Below are 22,518 nucleotides of genomic sequence, written 5' to 3' on the forward strand. Positions count from 1 at the left end.
AGAGCAGCTGGGGATCCTCTGGTCCAAATGACAGGCTGGAGGCTGGGAGTCCGTGGAGAGTCTGGGGCACTGGGCCAGCAGGGCCCGCTTGCTTCACTTTCACAGGAAGGAGCCATGACCTGGGCACTCGACCCCGCCGAGCCCCACCCTTCGCCCTGACCCAAGGTTCCACAGATCTGCCTCTGACCCGGGACCTCTCCTTAGCCGCTGCCAGTCTCGCCGGCAGGTCATCGCCTCTCATACAAAAGCCTTCGAGCAAACCTCAACAATTCTCCATCCCCGGAGAGCACTGCCAGTCCCTGCAAAGTGCCCTTTCTCCAGGCAATGCCTCCAGGGACAGAGCTTCATCCCAGAGCCCCTTGCAAGCAGGACATGGAGATTCTGTCTTCAAATGTAGGATCACAGGGCCATGTTTCATCTCACCTGACGTGCATGTCCATGGCCAAAGTGTCGTTGGATTTCGGCTGGGGAAGCGAGTAGCCCTTGCTCTGCAACGCCATGTAACCCTCGGGGCTCCACACGGGGGCTGGGTCGAGGGTGGCCACTTTCCTCTCTTGCAGTGGGGGCACACAGCTCTGGTCCTCAGAGCGACAGCCAGTCCCCGCAAGGGCATCCTGGGGCATCATGGGCTTCATCAGTCCTGAAGAAGGCAAAGAACTCATTTGTACCAGCTCATTCAGAGAGCCACGTTCCAACGTCATGGGCAACCAGAGGTCCAAAGGAGACAACAATTACCCTGTCACGTGGACACAGCAGCCTCCCCCACTGCACCCCGGTCCATCACCATCAGGCTCTCCATGCTCTCTGACTACAGAACCTCTGAATGCACACCTGCGTGCAACACTAAGTGTCCCAAAGAGCTGTCAGGGGCCCGTGGCATCCAGCCTACGCTCCCAGGTCCAGAACCCCGTGTGGAGAATCAACTGGCATCAAACTGGCAGAGGGAAACCAGAAATAGTTCAGTGGAGAGCTGGGTCCTGTCAGCAGAAGGCCGGAGGGGCCAATGGGTCAGCCACGAGGGTCTGCCTACAAGCAGACGCCAAGGTCTCCTGCACACATGGAAGAAACAGAGCTGTGTGCTGGAGAGGCTTACAAGGACGGAGACCTGGGCTCTGCCTGCTCCAAAACCTGAGCCAGAAGACTTAGGAGGGGATTTTGGTTTCAGGTCCTTTTTTTTAATGATTTAATTTAATTAATTAATTTATTTGACAGACTGAGATCACAAGTAGGCAGAGAGGCAGGCAGAGAGAGAGGAGGAAGCAGGCTCTCTGTCGAGCAGAGAGCCCGATGCGGGACTTGATCCCAGGACCCCGAGATCATGACGAGCTGAAGGCAGAGGCTTAACCCACTGAGCCATCCAGGCCCTAAGACTTTATTTTTAAGTCCTCTCTACACCCTGCATGGGGCTCAAACCCACAACGCCAGAATTAAGAGTCAGATGCCCCGCCAGATGTGCCAGACAAGCACCCCAGTTCCTTCTACTTCTGGCCCTGAGACTGACCGCAGCTCTCCACATTTTTGTACAGTGAATGGGGGCAGGAGGACACACAGAGGACGACAAACTATTAACTGACCTGAGGTGATTACAAGACAGAGGACAGGGGCCCCTGGGTGGCTCAGGTGGTTAAGCGTCTGACTTGGTTTCAGGTCAGATCATGATCTCAGGATCATGGGATCGAGCCCTGCGGTGGGCTCTGAGCTCAGCAGGGAGTGTGCTTGAAGATTCTCTCTCTCCCCCAGCCCCTGCCGCTGCCTCAAATAAATAAATCTTTAAAAGCCTGGGTGGCTCAGTTGGTTCAGCAGCTGCCTTCGGCTCGGGTCATGATCCCAGCATCCTGGGATCAAGTCCCACATCGGGCTCCCTGCTCAGCAGGGAGCCTGCTTCTCCCTCTGCCTCTGCCTGCCAGTGCTCACTCTCTCTGACAAATAAATAAATAAAATATTTTTAAAAAGAGAGAGAGAGAGAGAGACAGAGACCATCGCGCGCCCAGACAGATGCCGGCTGGGGAAGGTGTGCCCCAAGGCCTCTCTGTCCATGTGGATCGAGTTGGGGCCGGGGGGGGGTGGGGGTGGGGGGGGGTGGGGGTGGCCGTGCAGAAATTAAAGGTCTCACCAGGCCTAAGCCTGTGGAGAGAAAAAGATCTGATTTCTCAAATATTCTCTTCACGAAGCTTATCTGCAGCCACACTCCGCGTTATGCCCACCTTTTACTGAGATGATCTGGCTGGAAAACGGTTCGACATTAAGCCAGAGGGTTTCAAGCTTTCCGGTAGCTGTGGAAGGCCCTGATGCAGGACTCTGATATAAAGTTAGTGCGGGGCAAGGAGCAGAGACCCTCTCTGGAAATCGGCAGTTACAGACCGCTCATTAAGGGCTGACTGCGAGGCACACTGAAGCGGTCGACACTGTACGTCAGCTTGGTTTTGCTTGGTTTTGGCAATGTGGTGGCTCTTACGACCCGAAAAACCCCGCTAGCACAGACACCCTCTGCCACAAAGATCCCATGCAGAGTGTGTCAAACCTCTCCCCACCCTGCCCCCCACAGAGGTTCCCAAGAACACGAGAAACCCCAAGGGGCTGAAACCACAGCCCCAGGCCAAAGCCACAAGCTGGTGCTTCCTGGACGGGAGCAGGGAAACACCCATCAGTCCCAGCAGCTAGGGGCAATGAGGTTTTGCAGAGTGCCGTAACTGGGATGCTGCTCAAGACAAAGACCCTCAAAGGGTGAGGCCCTCAATGCAAAAGGTAGATTTTAAAACGTATGCTCCTGGGGCGCCTGGGTGGCTCAGTGGTTTGGGCTGCTGCCTTCGGCTCGGGTCATGATCTCAGGGTCCTGGGATCGAGCCCCGCATCGGGCTCTCTGCTCCGTGGGAAGCCTGCTTCCCTCTTTCTCTCTCTCTCTCTCTCTCTGCCTACTTGTGATCTCTATCTGTCAAATAAATAAATAAAATCTTAAAAAAAAAAAAAAAAAAAGTATGCTCTTTAGTACAGGAAAACAGGAGGTTTATGTCTCAGTCTGGGCCAGTGGGAAAAACTCAGTTTGCTCCTAGGACTATGGGGCTATGCCGGCTTTCATACAGCTTTGGGGAGGAGGATTCAGGGTTATACGCCCAGAGTGGCATAGAAAATTTCCCAAGTTAGGGGAATAGGTGGTTCTAGGCTGGCGGAAAACCAGCCTGGAGGGACAGACTCTCCACTTGAGACATACTAGATTTCCACAATAAATAAAGCTCTGCTGAAGATGAACTCACAACCCGGAATCACCAGCATATATGGGAAGCAGCCCGCCACGAGCCCGCAGCAGGTCAGAGTTATGTGCCTTCCTGAGAACTTCAATAACAGAATAAACACCAGAAATTACGTTTTAAGAATTAGGAAAAGCGTAACAAAGTAATTAAAAACTTAAAAAAATTTATGATGCACACGCACAATAGACTTGATCTGACTTCAGTTCAGCTCGTGAGCTCAAGGTCCTGGGATCCAGCCCCATGCTGGGCTCCATGTTCAGCAGGGAATCTGCTTAGGGAGTCTGCTTGGGGACGCTCTCTCTATCTCTCTCTGCTCCTCTGCCCTTACCCCGCTCACACACGCACACTCTGAGATAAACAAGTAAATCTTTAAAAAAAACACAAATTTGAGAAAAAAAATTCCAGTAATAAAGAGAAAGAGGAGATCTTAAAAGCAACCAGGGTGAGCTGAGGCCCAGCAGAAAGGCTCCCACAAAGAAGGGGTGTTCTGTTACCAGCAATGTAGTGACCAGAGAAAATACCATCAACAGTCACAATCACATCCATTAGGTGAGTTTCAAGAGGCGTGGCCCCCGGCACTCAAACAGTCCCAGAAATCTGCCACGAAGGAGATGGGAACTCCACATGTGTACGCTACGCCAGGCTCGACAACGCTGTCTGGGCCAGAGCAATAAGGAATGCCCCGAACCACATCCAGAAAACGTGAGGAGGACGAAGAATCACCAGACGAGCTGTCCATGGTACTTACTATGGACCTGTCGCCACTTTCAGAAACCCACAGTTAACGTGCATGAAAACTAACTGCTAAATATCAAATAACAGTATGAAACTGGGAGACGCCTGGGGGGCTCTGTAAGCTGAGCGTCTGCCTTCAGCTCAGCTCGTGATCACAGGGTCTTGGGATTGAGCCCCATGGTGGGCTCCCTTCTTGGTGGGGGCCTGCTTCTCTCCCACTCCCCTTGCTTGCGTGCTCAAATAAATACATACACAAAATCAAAAAAAAAAACCCCAAAACTATAAAACTGGAGGGGGAAAAAAAAAAAGCCATGGCCAGAGAGCAAACATAGCAGGTTACGCAGACATGAGTCACCCTCAGCAGCATCGGGAGCCAGAAGAAAAGGAAATACTATCTTCTGGGTCCTGAAAGAACCAACTGCCAACCTAGAATTTTACACCCAGCGAGAGAAAGGGTGTCATAAAGACTTTTTCAGGCAAAGAAAACCTACTGCCAGAAAAATCTCCCGAAGAACTCAAGAGAACATACTTTGTGGAGAAACGCCACACCCCGATGGAAGGAAAATGCGACAGAGAAGGCAGTGAAGAAACCAGTGTGTGGACAGGCAAATGCGGCCAGGACAGATTCCATGAAGCAACAAACAGTAATGACTAACGTGGTGGCCAGAAACACACGGAACTAAAATCCTAGGGAACAAGAGGAAGACAGACTGACGAGGTCACGAGAGCTCAGGTCAGCAGTAAGGACGCTGACCGGCTGCTGCAAGTCAGAGGCGTGCCTGAGAGCGTCGTGTGACCACTAACAGAGTAGAAACAGAACGCAGAGTACAACCACCAAAACAATAGGGAAATTTGTTCCAAAATATGAAGAAAAAGAAAAGCACAGAAAGGCGAGATTCACAGAAAGCACAGAAAGTAGGAAATCCGAATATAATAATCCCCAAGATCTAAAGTGAGGCACTTTGGCGCTTAAGTCAGATTTTTCCGAGTGTGAAACCACACACATCTTGTATGTACAAACTGCCCCGATAAAAGGGCTCAGAGAGGCTGACAGTAAAAAGACGGAAAAAAGATACCGAGTAAGCACTCATGAAAAGAAAACCGGAATGATGACACTGACATCCGACAGAGCGGACATCCGAGGGAGGAGCAACCAGGGACAGCAGGTGCCACGTGACGACAGAAGAACAGAACGAGACACGTCGCTCCACGCCCGTCGGCTTCCAGGACAACGGAAGTAAAACCCAACAGGCTCAGGGATCTGACCGATCCACGGTCAGAGGGCAAGCGGGGCTAAGAGCTCGAGATGGGACAGGTACGTGCACACAGCACAGTCAGCAAGTTCCAGGTAACGCACCAGTCCAATTGGAGGATAACATGGTTTTCAAGCAAAGCTAGAATGTTTAAAAAAAAAAAAAAAAAAATCATGTAAGAGCCTACAAAGAAAATCTCAACAAATGCCAAGCAATCTAGACAGGAACTGGTTGGTGCACAAAAGCCCTAGAGTGAATCTGACCTGCCACCTGTTGTTAAAAATAAAGCTCTACTGGAAAGTGACCAGGCTCGTTCAATTACTATCATCTCTGGTCATTTTTGTTTTAAAACAGTAAAATGGAGTAGTGCTTAAAGCCTAAAATACTGGCTGTGTGGCATTTATAGGGAGGTTTCCTGACCCCTCTTCTCTATCGTCCAAATAATATTTCCTAAACACAAAGCAACCACATTAGAATAAACACCACAAGAGGTGCCTGGGTGGCTCCATGGGTTAAAGCCTCTGCCTTCGGCTCAGGCCCTGATCTCGGGGTCCTCAGATCAAGCCCCGCATTGGGCTCTCTGTGTAGCAGGAAGCCTGCTTCCCCCTCTCTCTCTGCCTACCTCTCTGCCAAATAAATAGATAAAATCTTAAAAAAAGAAATTAATACCACAAGGATAATCTTAAAACTCAATAGAAAATTTACAACGTACCATTAAAAATCATCAACGAAAAAAGGGTGATGAACCAAAATCAGACTAACATTTGAAACTGTACAACAATAAAAATGCTGTTATCTTAAAACTTCCGTTCCTGGCTGGGGCGCCTGGGTGGCTCAGTGAGTTAAAGCCTCTGCCTTCGGCTCAGGTCATGATCTCAGGGTCCTGGGATCGAGCCCTGCATTGGGCTCTCTGCTCAGCGGGAAGCCTGCTTCCTCCCCTCTCTCTGTCTGTCTCTCTGCCTACTTGTGATCTCTGTCAAATAAATAAATAACATCTCTTTAAAAAAAAAAAAAAAACTGTATTAAAAAAAAAAAAACTTCCATTCGTGGGAATTTATAATACTTATAGCAAAAGATCAGAAATTAATGACCTCAGTATTCAACATAAATAGTTAAAAAGAACAGAAAAATTTCAAAGGAGTTAATGAGGAAAAGACAGAAAGAAATTAATGTTAATACAAGCCAAATAAAATAAAGGAATTAAGAAATCTAAAAGCTGCTTTTTAAAAATGGCATTATGCAAACCTTGGGAAGGACAAATCAAGGACAAACAGGAAGGAAGAAGGCACAAAGAACATGACAAATGGAAAGAGATAAACTTCAATTAAAAAAGAAAAAAAGAGCAGGACTAAACGACACAGCAAGAATACCAGAACTAATACAAATGATGTATAACACGTGACCGGAAGGACACTCCCCAGTGATTCCATGTGACTGGTACCGTGACCGTATGCCAACAACAGAAAGCCACAGCTCAGTCGGATCCATGAGCTGCAGGAGAGGCCAGACTGGAGTCCGGGGGGGTCTACCTCCTGAAGAACGCCCCTCCCCCCACACCATCCCAGCCTCTCCCCCCGTGGCCCCCTGGAGCTGCTTACCCGAGGGGTGGAGGGCAGACGGGTAGAAATCCACGGGGGCGCGAGTGGGCGGGATTCGTGGGTCCATGTAGGAAGGCATCATCATCCACCGGGGATCGAAGCCCAGCATCTGGGGATGGTGGGGGTAGAAGGTGCGCTGTGGGTGCGATGGCGGCGGGTACACCGGCTGCCAGTGCTGCATCTTGTACAGCTGCTCCTGACCGGGAAGAAAGACCAGGTCAGACATGTGCCAGGGCAGAGCCTGCACCTGCGTGTGTACGCACATATGACACACATACACTCACACACCCCCTCCCCCCACCGAGTCACACCAAGCCCAGGCTCGAGGAGTCTCTGACGGCTCCGCACGGCTCTCGGCGGAGCAGCCCGAATCCCACCATGCCCCATGGGACGCCCCACCTTCCTCAAGCTTCAGCGCCACGACTGCCTGCCTCGTGGGGCCCTGGTGGCACATGGGGCCCTCCACCTAGAAGGCTCCTGTCTCCACCATCCTGGCTCAGCCCTGTTCTTCCTTCAGGTTGGCACTGAGAGGTTTGCCCTTGCTCTGGGCAGCCCCACCGCAGTCCATGGCAGGCCCCGGCAGCCGGCCTCTGCCCTGCGGCCCTGGGACCGCCCTTGATGCCCTGACGGCAGGTGAGGGCTTCACATCACCCGTCTCCCCTCACAGCCGTGGCACCCTTGCCTCCGACCACCAGTCACGGCACACAGAAAAGTCGCTGCACAAACAGATGAGTATCAGCAGAACATTCTAGTCAAGGTCCGATACCCTGTGAGGGTTCAGTTCCAGCCCTGCGCCCCTTGCATCACTGACCCCGGGGCCGCCCTCACAAGCACACCCAAAACCAGCCTTCCAGCAGGAGTCAGGAGCAGAGGCGGACAAGGAGAAGAGCTGACCGGCTGCGCCCTTCCCTTCTACAAACAGGAAGGCCCAGGCCAGGCGCGCCAGACAGCTCTGCGACCCCCAACCAGCACCCACCAACAGGGCTCCGGGCTGCCAGCCTCCAGGCAGAGCTCCCCTGTCCGGCCCCCAGGCCCTTGGGGAACCTGACCAGACGGTCTGTCTGGCCGGCTCCTTAAGCTGCCCTGGTGCGTTCGGACTCCTTTCTATTCTGGAGGAAGGACTCAGCGGTCCCTGCCCCTGCCCGCGCCCCACAGCGTTACTCTCACGGCTGTGTCTGGCTGGAGCTACCTCGGAGATCCTGCTGGTCGGTTAACTCCCCGCCGAGCCTGCGAGTCACCGCACGGCGCTGGCTCACACTGTTGCACCGCCACAGCACCAGGGATGTGACTTGCTGTTTGCAGCTCAGGAGCTGAGGGGCTTCCAAAATACCTCACGAGGGCCCGCGGAAAGGAGGAGCTGAGGTGAAGGCTTTAAAAGCAACTAAAAGAGATTCTAGAAAAGGCTGAAGACCCTGATGTGTCTCCCCAAGGCACACATGTTCTGATCCACACCCAGTGATGTCTAGCCACGACGGACACCACATCTGAGTGCCGGGCGACGTCATGTCCACATGCCACCTGTCTCCCACTAAGCACGCCGCTCGTCAGCAGAACCTGTTCCTCCACGCGCCCTCCTTGAAGACAGAGTGTGAGTGCGTGCTCCAGCGGGGCCACCAGAGTTGGTGTGATGACAATAATGACCCACGTCATCCTCCCCAGGGCAGACAAGGTCCCTTTTGAGGTGTAGGGACTAATACAGGGGATACTGATGGCACGGATAAGCCAGTCCGCAGGTGCCCTGAGGGCCCGGCTGCCAAGCGGAGGCAGGAGTTCATTCCTCTGGGCCCCAAGGCCACGCCCGACTAGAGAAGCTGCACAATCAGGATCAGAATCCATTCAACTCAACACCTACAAACCTACATCCTCAGCCCAAAGCTAGCACACCTCTCCAACAGCTTTGCAAGCCCTCCTGGGCCTCCTCTCTCCCTGGGAGGGTGCTAGGGTGGACACCACTGGTCTAAGGAGAAGCCACAGCGCACTGCTTGGGTGAGCGCGAACACCACCACCGCTTCCTTGCCAACATCGGACAACACGGCCGGCCGCTACCCGCGGCAGTTCTATTCCTTCATAGGAGAAATCACTTGGAAAAATGAAAACTGGCCAGGGCCACTCTCCTAAGGCTCTAAGTTTTCAGGCGCAACCCCTGTCCCCCTGCCAATGATGGGGGTATTCGAGGGCAGATTCCTGCCAGCTGTTTTCCCCTAAGGGGGAGGGGACATCCGCTGAGCTGTCAGACCTGTTTACCTGCTGCTGCTGGCGCTGGAATCTGGGAGGAAGTGACTTCTGGTACTTGCTGAACTCCTGCGCGGGGGACCCGGCCTCCCTGGCCCCCTCCTCACTGCCGCCGCTCTGGGCCACGGCTGGAGGAGCCGTGGGGGCTTCTTCTGAAAACGTGCTGGGGGCTCCCTGGGCAGAGAACTCAGGAGAGCCTAGAGGACAAATAATGAGAAAAATGTCTGCAGTGAGCTCACAAAAAGCTGGGCTGGCCAAACATTTATGGCAAACTCTCGTTCTTGCTGGCACAGACTTTCCACGGCTGGCCGATCCCCAACCCTGAGCCCCGGCACGTGCTAACACCTGCCCTGCACGTGTGAGCTCACAGACGCCCCGCGACGCCATCCCTCTGGAGGCGAGAAAGTGAAGGGCCGAGAGGTCAGGTGACCTGCCAGGGTCACACAGTGTGCGGTGAGGCTGGGGTTGGGTTCCAGGGAAGAGAGGTTTTACTGAAAAAGACTCCAGCGAAGCGGACAGCAGCCACCAGCTCGGGACAGCCCACAGCCATCATCCAAGGAGCGGGCGTCAACCCCAAAGTCATGGCGCCTCTCCCTGCCCATCTCCTCCTCGGTGAAGGCAAGAGAACAGTTTCCTCTTTCTTGCCCCCATTCCAGCTTTCTAGCTTTGCACTGGGGTGGGGGGGGGTCCCTCAGCTTTATTAAAGTATAATTAATGCCTGCATTCTTAATTCTATTGCAGGGGACAATCAAACCCCACGCAAACCCCAGAGACCTGGCGGTATGTCCCAGAGGAAGGCCACAGAAGCACAGGGCAGGGGCACACGCAGCACCCAGGTCCGCCCGAGGACCTGTCTCAACGGAGCGGCGCTCACACCAAAGCACCGGCTTCCCAGACTCTCCAGCTCAGTGAGTACTGGGACTGGGCACAGGCTACACCCAGACTTCCGGGCAAGTAAACGGACAGAACAGTTGTCAGTTTCTCAGAGCTCGCCGGCCACAGGACCCACATGAGCAGCCTTCAGGGACTGAACCCAGCATCAGGCTCTTCTCTCCTAAAAAGAGTGGCTTTTAGTTCATTTAAGGATATCACAAAGAAGGGTGCCTGGGTGGCTCCGTCAGTTAAGTGTCTGCATTCACCTCAGGTCATGATTCCAGAATCCCAGGATCGAGCCCCACATCGAGCTCCCTGCTCAGCGGGAAGCCTGCTTCTCTGTCTCCCTCTCTCCCCGCTCATTCTCTCTCTCCCCCTTTCCCACAAATAAAATCTTTAAAAAAAAAAGAAAGAAAGAAAGAAAGAAATCACAAAGAACAAAGCTGGCCGTACTCTTTCAAACTGCTGCAGAAGCCCCTCTCCGCCACTCAGCGCAGTTCAACGACCCTTACGGAGCCACGTGATCCACTCCCTGCACAATTAACGCCAGGAAGAACGCAATCGAATGAGCAGAACAGGCGGACTTCTCTCAATGCCACAAAGGTACGTTCTTTGTGATTTTCTTAAATGAGCTAAAAGAACCCTGTGCTAGAGCCTGCATCTTTGGCTAAGGACCCTGTGCTAGAGCCTGCATCTTTGGCTAAGGACCCTGTGCTAGAGCCTGCATCTTTGGCTAAGGACCCTGTGCTAGAGCCTGCATCTTTGGCTAAGGACCCTGTGCTAGAGCCTGCATCTTTGGCTAAGGACCCTGTGCTAGAGCCTGCATCTTTGGCTAAGGACCCTGTGCTAGAGCCTGCATCTTTGGCTAAGGACCCTGTGCTAGAGCCTGCATCTTTGGCTGGGCGAGGCAGGAACGAGAACAGCGACGAAGACGACGAGGACAAAGTGGGTAACACGCACGCTTTCCGTATCTGGAAGCTGCGCCCAGCGCTCTCTGTACGCGCTCTCCCGTGCCCCGGCCTGCGGGCAGGAACACACTACTCCATCCCGTCTTACAGACAAGGAAACAAGCACCAGGGAGGCGAAGTGTGGCTACAACAGGATGTGAACTCAGGCCAGAACTCAACGACCGTGCTTCCCACATCCCCTCGCGGGCACAGCCAGCTGCACCGGGAAGCTGCGAAGAAGCAAACAGAGCATGGCCAACAGCCCAGGGTGGCCGGTTCACAGGACCAGGCCCAGTGCCTACCTTTGCGCACAGCAGGGCCATTCTCCTGTGGGGGCGGCTTCTCAGTGCCTGGAGATCGGGGCACCTCCTTCTCTGCCTGCTTCTGGGCCTCGCCCGCCTTCTGAGCCTGCTTGCACTTCTGATCCAGCTGCTTAAGCTTGGCGGCACAGGCAGCCAGCCTCTCTTCCCGGGCTCGGCGCTCCTCTTCCTCCCGGCGCTTTCGGGCTCGCTCCACAGCCTCGGACATCTCTGACTGCACAAACTTCTGCCGTGGGGCTGGCTTGTCCTCTTTGTCCTCAAGAGACTGTTGTCGGAACATGCTGCCCAGCGAGGACTTCTGCCCAGAGAATGAAGTTGGATGAAACAACGGGCCCGAGCCCAGGAGACGGGCCACCCCCCCATGCGATCAGCTCTCCTTCCCAAGACCCCTGAGCACCTTTAAGAGGCAGCAGTAGTCATGTGCCGACTGAACCTGGGTTTCAATCCTGCTTGGCCCTTTACTAATCTGCAGTGAGGTCTGGGCAAGTGCCAGTGTCCTCTACCCTAGCTCCCCCTGTGTAAGCCGGGGACAAAGAAGGCCCAAGGGACAGTGCACGTGCAATGAAGGCCATGCAAAGTGCTCTGCACCGTGACTGACACGGGGAACAGCACTGGATGCTCTCACCACAGCTAATGCGCACACGAGAACGTCAGGGCCCCCCCCGGCTAGTGGAAAGGAGCAGACACCCCCACATTCATCATCTCAGTTGCAAAACGGCTCTCCTCTTTCTCCCATGAAAATATAGAAACCTCCGGTGTAAAGAGGCACAAGAAATTAAAAATTCACCGTCACACATACGGTTTCAAAGTGACTCTTCATATAAAAACATCTCTTTGGGGCCATTTCATCTGCTTCTGAGTCTCTCACTGGCTTCCAGCCACTGGGCAACCAGTGGGACGCCCTCCCAGCCCTGGAGGGGCTCCGCACGTGGAGAGTGGAAAGGGAGCGGAGCCGCAGGCAGAGAGCGTCGCAGCACACACGTCGGGGAGGTGTAATTCAGCACCGGTCACCGGGATTCCAGTGGGGAATGACCCTCCAAAACAGCCTCCTGTGCCAGGTGCTCGTAGCAGATGCATACAAGGGTCCCTAGTCCTCCAAAATCAACAAACAAGGTCTGTGCCTTTCCTCACGTGCTCGTGGGCCCTCCACAAAAGCGCCATGCAACACATTCACTGCAGTCAAGGACTTTCCTCCTGAAAGTTAACTACTCGTGATCAAGAGACAATAACGACAACCAGAGAGGATTAGGAGCTTGGAACCTGGAAGCAGAGAAGCACTTTCAGAAGATGGGACTGGGGGGCGAGAGAGCACTGTCCTTTCATGTTGCCCAGGATCAGGCCTGCCCCCGTGCTCTGAACGCTGTGCACAGGGGCACCCCAGGGCCTACATCGGCATTTACCTCATACCCCAGGGCTCCCAGAAATGAAAGGGCACGTGTCGAACTCCACAAGATACCCGGAGCGCCCTAACAGTAGCTGCCGTTTCACAGACCTCATGCTCTGCAAAGCGTCTGAACTTTTCAGAAGCCTGAATGCATGAAATTATAGAGATTTTTTTTTCTTTGTTGACTCAGTTAACTCACGTTGTTGTTTATGAGCAGATCAAAGTGAAACCTTCTTGGAATACTGAGTAACCCCCAGATAGGAATGAAATTTGGATTAACTGCACAGTAACTTCTAAGAACAGCTCTGTGTCAATTCTGTTTCACTTTTGTGGTTCCCTAACCCTAGGCACAGTGCCTGGCACACAACAGGTACTTGACACAAAAGACTAAAGATAAAAGCATTTTCATTTTATATGATGTGGAACCAGAGTCCCTTAAGTGCTGAAGTGCCTTAAAAATGGCAATTTCATTATTGTTGGCATTATTTTCCCAAATGTATCTCAATTAATGCCTTTCTCAGACCTAACTCTGTGCCTCCTGGACAATCAGTCCCTGAGTCCTGAAGCATGGCCCAGCAAGGCAGGCATGTGGCGCCAGGCAGTCCTGGTGGCTCAGAGCAGGCGGTCAGAGCCCAGGCAGGAGGACGATGGTATCCATGTGGAGGTGCGGCTGGTGTGGGAGTTAGAGCCCGACCAAGCTGGGTGAGGAGGCCATTCCCGAGGAGAGGTGGCGCAGCAGGAAGATTCAGGGCATCCATGTGGGGCGGGGGATGGGGCCCTGACAGCTGAGAGGACAAGGAGGGCCTCGGTGCAGGGGAGGGGGGGGGGGGCGGAAACGGGAGACCGCTCACACGGGGACTGATCAAGGCGGTGAGAACACTGGGGACGACGGGAACGGATATCTCACTGCTGGAAAGAGGAGTTACAGGTACACGGTGGGAAAGAACCAAGCTGGGTTGTGTGGAACCAGAGCTAACACTGTGAAGTCACGGCTCTCTACACAGATACACGAATAATGAAAACACGAACATGCGTCTGTGTGTACACACGCATCTGCGTATACACACACACCCGTCCCCACCCTGTACGCCAAGCAGGCCCAGGAGGAGTCAGCATTCCTGATACCATATATTGGTTTCTAAGTATCTTAAGGGCTGATTCCAGAGCAAGACAAGGTAAGCACAAAATGACCTTAGAAAAGCTATCCTGGGGTGTCTGCCTGGTAGACCAACCATGCAACTCTTAATCTCAGGGTTGTGAGTTCAAGACCCATGTTGGGTGTAGAGCTTACCTGGGGGAAAAAGAAGATTGAAAGAAAAAGAAAAAGAGAAAAGAAAAAAGCTTCTCCTATCAGAAAGCAAAGAAACTGCTTAATAATGGATGGGACACATAAGGACAGACACCAGCCTGAAGAGGCTCCTGACAGCCAAATCAAAGATAGCCGGAGCTTCAGAACAAGGAGAAGAACAAACTATAACCCACTGATATGAATAAGGAAACCGGAAGTTTAATGAGAAACAGAATAGTTATATTTTCAAAGTATCTCCCCACAAATTTCTTATCAGTTACAAATGTGGATGAGAGAAACTCCATGGTGTGAAATTTGGTGAGCATTAAAACCTTAGTTAAGGGGCGCCTGGGTGGCTCAGTGGGTTAAAGCTCTGCTTTCGGCTCGGGTCATGATCCCAGGGTCCTGGGATCGAGCCCCGCATTGGGCTCTCTGCTCAGCAGGGAGCCTGCTTCCCTTCCTCTCTCTCTGCTGCCTCTCTGCCTGCTTGTGATCTCTGTCAAATAAATAAATCAAATCTTTAAAAGAAAAAAAGAGAGCAATCAGAGTGGTGGCCGTCAGAGTGTGGACAGAGTGGGATCAGTCACATGGGGCGATACAAGGAGAAGAGTCAGTGTCATCTCTGAGACGTTCTAGCCAAAAATGGAAATCTTGAAAACTGGAGGTGAATTCCACAAAATAAATGACTTGCAATCTCAGTAAGGGTCAGAGCCATGAGCGTGAGAGAGGCGGAGGGCTCCTCCAGACTGGAGGCAGCCCGTGACCCGGAAGGGGACTCTTCTGCAGCAAGGACACTGACAGAGCAAACAGAACAAGCTGGATGGGGCTGAGAATCGGATGCTGGTGAGGCACCAATGCTGATTTCCTGGTTTTAACCGTGGTTACCTACGAGGCAGAAAATAAATACCAAAGCGTTTTGAGGGCACAGGGCCTGACCAGGGTGGCAACTTACTCTAAAAATGGTTCAGAGAAAAATATTCTTTGTGTTGTACTTCCAACTTTTTGGTAAGTTTGTGACTGTTTCAAATTTTTAAAACTAAACTTTGTAAATGAAAAATCAAGAGAGAGAAATGTCCACCTAGGACTTCTCAGAAACCACGAACTCCGTCAAGTGCAATCGTAGAGGGCAGACAAGCAGACACCCGTTGTGCTGCGGTCCTGGAGCTCGGTGAGAGGAGTCTAAGAAGAGCCGGTGCGCGCGAGCACACGTGTCTCCCGAGCTAGCCACAGGCACAGAACCCCTCCAGTGACCACGGTACCTGGTAGTCAGGGCCGGATGCCCAGCTGTGAAGTTTCCTAGAAGTTGGCTGAGGTTCTGGCACTTTCCGGACGACACGGGTCACTGCTTCGCCCCAGTCTTTTCCTTCCTCCTGGGGACGCTTGGCATCAGCACTGTCCGCGGAGCTCATGGACAACTGCCGCTGCCGTCTGGGGTCCCAACTGCTCCTGGGACAGACCGCAGTGAGTGTGAGTTTTCCCAGTCAGCCCAAGTGCGTTTGGTCTTACCCGTCAGAGGGCCTCAAGAATCCCCAGGCCAGCTGTCCACACACCAGTGTCGTTCCCTGGAACAGACCTAGCCCGCGTGGGTGAGAGGACACGCCCGCAACACCAAAACCCAGCACCAACATTTACCAAGTCACTCTGACACCAAAAAACGTCCACATCCATTACTCGGTTTACAGGAAATTAAGTCCTTTCTCCCCCATTTTAAAGAATGGGTAACAGAGTCTGGAGACGCTGGGGAGCTGTCTTCCCAGGAAGAGCGAACAGATTTGAACCTGAGATCCCAGAGGAAGGTCCTTCCCCTTAGACTATGGCTCCTTCCCTATGCTTTGCATAAAGGAGGAGCTCAATCAATTTTCCTCAGAACAGCAAACGAGAATTCCCTGGACGATGCCATGACAGAGCAAGAGGAGGAAGCAGAGCAGACACGGCACGGAGCAGAAGAGGGGTTCCGAACGGAGGCCGGGGGGAGTGGAGATCTGTACAGTGCCCACGTTTACATGCTGCAGGGGAAACAAAGGCACCAGGATAAAAAATGCGGGCATTTACCAAGCACTGCTTTCGTGCGAAAGCAGCGCCCGGCATACGTCAAGGAGTTCAGCGAAAAGCAGCGGGTCAGGTCAGGTGTGGCTAGTATGTGTGTGTCCTCGCGTGTCTGTGCGCACGGGCATGGGAGGGCAGCGGGAGGATGAGGCCAGGAAGCTGCCTTAGATCACAGCGGGCCAGCAACTGCTAGGACTCCTGACGTCACTTTGAGAGGCGCTGAGACCACACAAGGCTCCTGACGCACCAGGAAAGACGACAAGGCACAGTACGGAGGAAGGAGCTGAGCTGGCTAACCTCTGAAAGGGTGGGAGAAGAAAGGATGTGCTCCCAGGGTCGCAGAGACTATGAACAGGAGGGATGGAGTCCAGGGAAGTGTCAGGAGCCCATCACGGATGGGGAAACAAGGAAGAGTTAAGGAAGACCGGGGAGCGTGGAGGAGGAGACTCACAACCAACTCAGGAAACACCGAAAAGAGTGCAGATTCAGGGAGGGGATGGTTTGGGGACTCTCAGTTTGAGATGTCCTTGGTCACAGCCAGCAGTGAAGCTGGGTCCAAACCCACGCTTAACTCTTTCAGTTGAATATTCCATTCACGTCAGCTGAAAGAGACGAGGAGCAGTGTCCGATGGCTCCGTAAGTCTGTAAAATTGTATGGTTTTGCCTTTAATTTAAGTTCTTGCTCAAAATTCCTTCTGGGTTTGGTGTTCCAAGAACTGACCCATAGAGATTTCCCAAGTGCATTCAAAGCTTCAGTTAAAATCAAGCAGCATTAAAATAAGTTAAAGAAGCCTCAATGAGTTAATTTTTTGTGTATCAGAGAAAAAGTGGCAGAAGATCCTTACCCACTCCCTCTAGAAGGACTTTTAAGTAAGTAACATGGAATAACAAAGAAAAAGACTTGCAGACTCAACTATGTAAACATTCAGTTATTGACAATAAAACTGACAAAAAGAAAAACATCAAAGCATTAACAGCGAAACAATATAAAAAACTAATCACATTTTAAAGGAGATACAGTAAGTCTAATAAATATATGTACAAAGGAAATAGGCAATCCCACACAAAGGAAAACACTCATAATTGCTGGTATCAAAAATTAAATTAAATTAAATTAAAAAGCAAATTAAAGCAGCCATAGGTACTATTTAAAAAGTACTAGCCAGGATACAAGGGTCTGTTAAGCATCCGCCTTCAGCTCAGGTCATGATCCCAGTGTCCTGGGATCGAGCCCTGAGTCAGGCTCCCTGCTCAGCCAAGAGTCTGCTTCTCCTTCTCCCTCGGCCCCTCTCCTGCTTGTGCTCTCTCTCCTCCTCTCTCAAATAAACAAACTCTTTCAAAAAAAAAAAAAAGGTACTAGCCAAAGAGTCTGGCTGGCTTAGTTGGTAGAGCAGGAGACTCTTGATCCCAGGGTCATGAGTTTGAGTCCCACATTGGGGGTGGAATTTACTTTAAAAATAAAAGTAGTTGCCAATCAATCTATTGGAATTATGACAAAAACTAGAGGGACCAAACTACAATGAAGTATTTTCCAAAGGGCATTACAGGTAAAATGAGTCCAATGAAATGATTCAAAAAAGAGAAAAGGAATGAAATGGTCACTAAGTTCAGGAAAGGTGGCGTGCCCCACTTGGTGCTCTTCCCACCTCCCCAAAGATCCCTGACACGCTCTAGCACGCCAGTCGGAGGCTCTGGGCAACAATGGAGTAAAGAAGTTAGGTGAAGCCCGTTGGTTTCCCAAACTTGCCTGGCAGAGAGACCTTTCTGGACCCCAGATCCATAGGTCATCTGCGGAGCAAGTGGTGTACACACTCACTCGGGAAAACACCGGCACAGTGGTTAACACCCCCAGCGCTCAGCCAGCCAACCGTGCCGGGATGCACACCCCGGCTCCAGGCCCACACGGCTGTCCCATCCACAGAAGAGAAACGGTATCAGCCCATATGAGGCTTCCCGTGACCAGGAAATGGACTCGGCAGGATGACCAGCCCACGGCTGCACCGATAAGCAGTGACACACGCACACTCGCGCTGGTCCAGCCCCGGGAGCGGCACTAGGAGCAGCGACAGGGGGTCCTTACCACTTGGGCCTGCCGTCCTTCCCAACGTCCTCCTCCTCTTCGTCATCACTGAACTTCAGCTTCTCGGAGTAGTCCACTTCCTCGTGCAGGCCTACATCAGGAGCAGGGCCGGGGAGACCGAGAAGCCAAGGCTGAGCGCCACGCTGGGGGCTTCCTCCAGTCAGGGCTCATACCGGCCCAGAGGAGAAGGAGGGCAACCCGGCCCGCCGCCACCGCAACAAACACCGCAGGTAAAGGGAGGGACCGCTCTGGGTTCGGGTGACAGCAAAGCAGCCCTGGTCGGAAGAGCCTTTCCACAGACAACAGTTCTTAAATCTGGACAAAATGTTTTACAAATGTCTTAGAAGATACAGAAGAGTGAACAAAAGAGCAGGCGAAACTAGATGGGAGTCCAACCCGGAAACACAGAGCCATGGTCAGTGGGATCTGTGAGCTGCTGCTGTGTCCTAGGGCACTCCCCAGCCTGAGGGGCTCAGAGCGCAGAAAGTACCCATCAGCTGACAAGTGGGCACACAAAATCTAGGAGATCCATACAGAGGAAGAGTATTTTGGCCATAAAAATGAATATGAACACACAGCTCAACAAAATGAATCTTGGAAACAGGCTCAGGGAGAGAAGCCAGACAGAAAAGGCTACACACTATACTGTGCGCTTCCATTTATAAGAAATGTCCAGAATAGGCAAAACCACAGAGACAGAAAGTAAATTAGTGGTTGCCAGAGGATGTGTGTGGGGGGTGGGGGTGGGGGGTAGCTGGGAGTGGCTGCTGATGAATGGTACCGTGTGCTGCGGAAATGTTCTGGAACTGGACAGTGGAAATGGCTGCACAAGCTTGTGAATGTACTAAAACCCACTGAATTGTGGACTTTAAAAGGATGGATTTAATGGTATGTGAAATTTGTTACATGAACTATACCTTTTAAAAAAGGAAACAAAAAGTCCAATACAATTATAAAGCCAATTTGATGAAAAAGCGAACACTATATGCTGTCTAGATCTTCAGTTTAAACAAACACAAATGGGTCAAAAGGAAAAGGATTCAAGAAAAATGCCACACCATGAAAACAACACTACAGCAATGATCTCACATGGGACAAAAGGGACCCCCCAAGACAAAAAGCATTTCTAGTGATAAAGGACATCTGAAAACAATACAAAAGGTCAATACGGCAGTCATAAAAATTATAAAATGTGCATATGCTTAATAACAGCTTCTAAATCAACAAAGCAGAAACCTGATAAAATTCAAGGGAGCAACATAAATCCACGGTCCCAGTAGAGAACTCCACACCTCATTTTCAGTAACTGAGAGAATTAGACAAAGGATAAGTAGGCAAAATCTGAAGGACACTTATCAACCACCTTGAGAGTAACAAAACTGATATTTACAGACGCCTAACAACTGTACAATACGCATTCTTTTCAAATGCACTTGAACAGTCACCAAGACAGACTATGTCCTGGTCATAAAATAAGTCTCAGTAAGTTGAAAAGAACTGAACCCATACAGTACATGCTCTTGAACTATGATGGAATTAAATTAGAAATCCAAAAAGCCCTAATAATGAAAACGAACAGATAAATAAAATAGAAAACAATCCAACAATGGAGAAAATTAAAGGTCAAAACTGCCTCTTAAGAGATGGAGATTAATAAAAAGAACACCTCCTTGAATGAAGTGAGTAAGAAAAAGAGGAAACAGAAAATTACCCAGTTACTGGGGATGAAAGAGGGTCTAGCACTACAGAGCCTACAGACGTCAAAAGGAAAAGGAATGAGATCAACAACTTTATACCAATAAATTCAATTCAAAAAAATGAACAAATCCCTTGGAAAATACAACTTATTAAATACTGACAAAAACAACAAAGGATATCTGAGTAACCCTGCAACTAAACAAAAAAATTAAATTTATTATCAAAAAATGTCACCGTCAAGAAAACTCCAGGGTCAAATTATTTCACTAGTGAATTTTACCAGGTATTTATGAGAGAAATAATACCAAACTTACAGAAACTTTCAAAAAGTAAAGAAGGAATGTTTTCCAACTCCTCTTATGAGCCCACCATAACCCAAGATCAAAACCCAACATAGATATTAAAAGAAAAGAAGATCAGAGACCAATATCTGCCACGGACACAGACACCAAGAACCTTAATAAAATATCAGCACACTGAATCTAGGCATACAAAAAGGTGGAGCTTATTCTAGAAATGCAAGGTTGGTTTAAATAGATAAAATAAATTAAATTAAATAGTAAATAAATAGGGATGCCTGGATGGCTCAGTCAGTTAAGCATCTGCCTTTGGCTGGGGTCATGGTCAGTCCTGGGATAGAGCCCTTAGTTGGGCTCCCTGCTTTGCAGAAAGCCTGCTTCTCCTTCTCCCTCTGCCTGCTTGTGCTCTATCAAGTAAATAAATTTAAAAAAAATATTTTATAAATAAATAAATATCAACCAATCGATTAATGCAGTACTCTAGATTACCAAAATAAAGGGCAAAAATCTTATGACGACAGACATAGGAAAAGTTATTTTATAAAATTCAATACCCATTCATGATTTAGAAAACAAAACACTCAGCAAACTAGAAATAGAAGGAAATCCCTTGATCTGATAAAGAACACCCAAAATCCTATAGCTGACATCAGATTTAACGGTGAAACACTAAACACTTTCTCCCCAAGGCCAAGAACAAAGAACCTGAATACAGCACTGAACTAGAAGTACCACAATGCATTTAGGCAAGAAAAAGAAATAAAAGGCATATCATCTAAAAAGAAGATACAAAACTTCCCCTATTTGTAGGCAAAATTCTAAGAAATCAACAAAACCTGGTGAAACTGATCCAGTTTAATTCAGCAAAGTGCTTGGTACAGGTCCATACACAAAAATCAACTGTTTATATAAAACACCAAATACAAAATAAAATTACATTTTAAAAAATCAATGCCATTTACAGCAGCATCAAAAAACATAAACTATTTAGGAATAAAGTTATCAAAAGCTGTTCAAGACCTCCATACTGAAAACTGAAACACAGCTGAGAAAAGTAAGACTCACCAAGTTCCCGGGTGGAAGATATTCCTGGGTATCAATGGAAGATACCATTTTATCCAGAAATAAATTCAACACAGTCCTAACCAAAATGCCTGTGGGCCTTTTGTAAATATGATAGACAGATTCTAAATTTATATGGGAATGAAAAGATCTTACAGTCAAATAATCTTAAAAAAACAGTCAATCTTGAAAAAGAACAAGGCTGGAAAACTTACATGGCCTGAATTTAAGACTTACTATAAACCTACAGGATGAACAAATAACAGGGTCCAGAAATAGACCCACACTTATCTAGTCAATGGATTTTTGGCAAAGGTGCCAGAGCAAAATTCAACAGGAAGAGGAAAGTCCTAACAAGTGGTACAGAACCACTAGACAGCCTTACAGATCAGAACAAGCCTTGACTCTTGGCTTATGCACAAAATTTAATTCAACATAGACCACAGACCCAAAAACGAGATTTGAAACTATAGACAATAAGGGGGTATATTTGTTGTCAAGGGGAGACAAAGATTTTTAGACAGGACACAAATGAAATAACTATAAAAAACACTAATAAATTAAGCTTCTTCAAAAGAAAGAAACTTTGGCTCATCAAAACACAATGCAAAAAAAAAAAAAAGTGAACAGACAAGGGGGCGCCTGGGTGGCTCAGTCGGTTGTGCCTGACTCTTGCTTTTGGCTCAGGTTGTGACCTCGTGGGTCCTAGGATTGAGCCCCATGTCGGGCTCCACGTTCAGCACGGAGTCTGCTTGGGATTCTCCCTCGCCCCCGCTGCCTCTTCCCCCACTTGTATACACGTGCGCATGCTCTCTTTCTCAAGTACATAAATAAATCTTAAAAAAAAAAAAAAAAACAAGGCAGGCAAACAATGGGAAAAAATATTTGTAAAACATGAAGTTGCAAATGACTCGTATCTGTGACTTGTATCCTACCGCTCAAAAAAACAAACCACCAGTAGCCAAATAACACATGAAAACTTGTTCATCATCATTAGTCATCAGCAAGATGCAAATCGAAAGCACAAGGAGCCACCACTACACACCCACTACAACGGCTAAAATTAAAAAGACTAATCACGTGGAAGTGTTGTGAGGGCGCAGAGAAACCCAGTTCTCAAACCGTGCTGCCAAAAATGTCACCTGGCCTGGGCACCACGGGGAAAAGGTGTGGGTGGGTCTCACAGGCCCGACCACTCATCTTCCCTTTGACCTAACAATTCCACTCCTGGGTATTTGCCAAAGACAAATGAAAATATTATTCATAAGGGAACCTCCCTCACAAAAGGGGAGGCCCTGGGCAGAGTTGGGGGAGGAAGGCTGGCCGGCTGGCAGGGGAAAGTTCCAGAAAGTCTTCTCAATGGGAAATGTGCTACACACGTGTGTCCCTCTGTCAAAATTGCACAGTGAAGATGAGCACCTTTCCATGTAATTAAAATGTATTTGAAAGCAAATA

At 49.9% G+C, this 22,518-nt stretch overlaps 1 protein-coding gene across 9 annotated transcripts in view; it reads right to left on the minus strand.

The window, feature by feature from the left end:
• Positions 1 to 22,518, minus strand: part of PRRC2B (proline rich coiled-coil 2B) — a 91,788-nt gene that overhangs the window by 23,760 nt on the left and 45,510 nt on the right. For 8 of the 9 annotated variants that reach the window (XM_032307907.1, XM_032307905.1, XM_032307908.1 and 5 more), the window contains 6 exons: positions 18,005 to 18,095; positions 15,138 to 15,324; positions 11,189 to 11,504; positions 9,079 to 9,263; positions 6,835 to 7,030; positions 424 to 640 (listed from right to left, as the gene is read on the minus strand). In XM_032307907.1, the coding sequence (XP_032163798.1) occupies positions 424 to 640; positions 6,835 to 7,030; positions 9,079 to 9,263; positions 11,189 to 11,504; positions 15,138 to 15,324; positions 18,005 to 18,095 (1,192 nt within the window). The remainder of the gene's footprint in view (positions 1 to 423; positions 641 to 6,834; positions 7,031 to 9,078; positions 9,264 to 11,188; positions 11,505 to 15,137; positions 15,325 to 18,004; positions 18,096 to 22,518) is intronic. The other variant, XM_032307906.1, reaches the window with a different exon arrangement.

This window comes from Mustela erminea, chromosome 12, assembly GCF_009829155.1.
Source record: "Mustela erminea isolate mMusErm1 chromosome 12, mMusErm1.Pri, whole genome shotgun sequence".
NCBI lineage: Eukaryota > Metazoa > Chordata > Mammalia > Carnivora > Mustelidae > Mustela > Mustela erminea.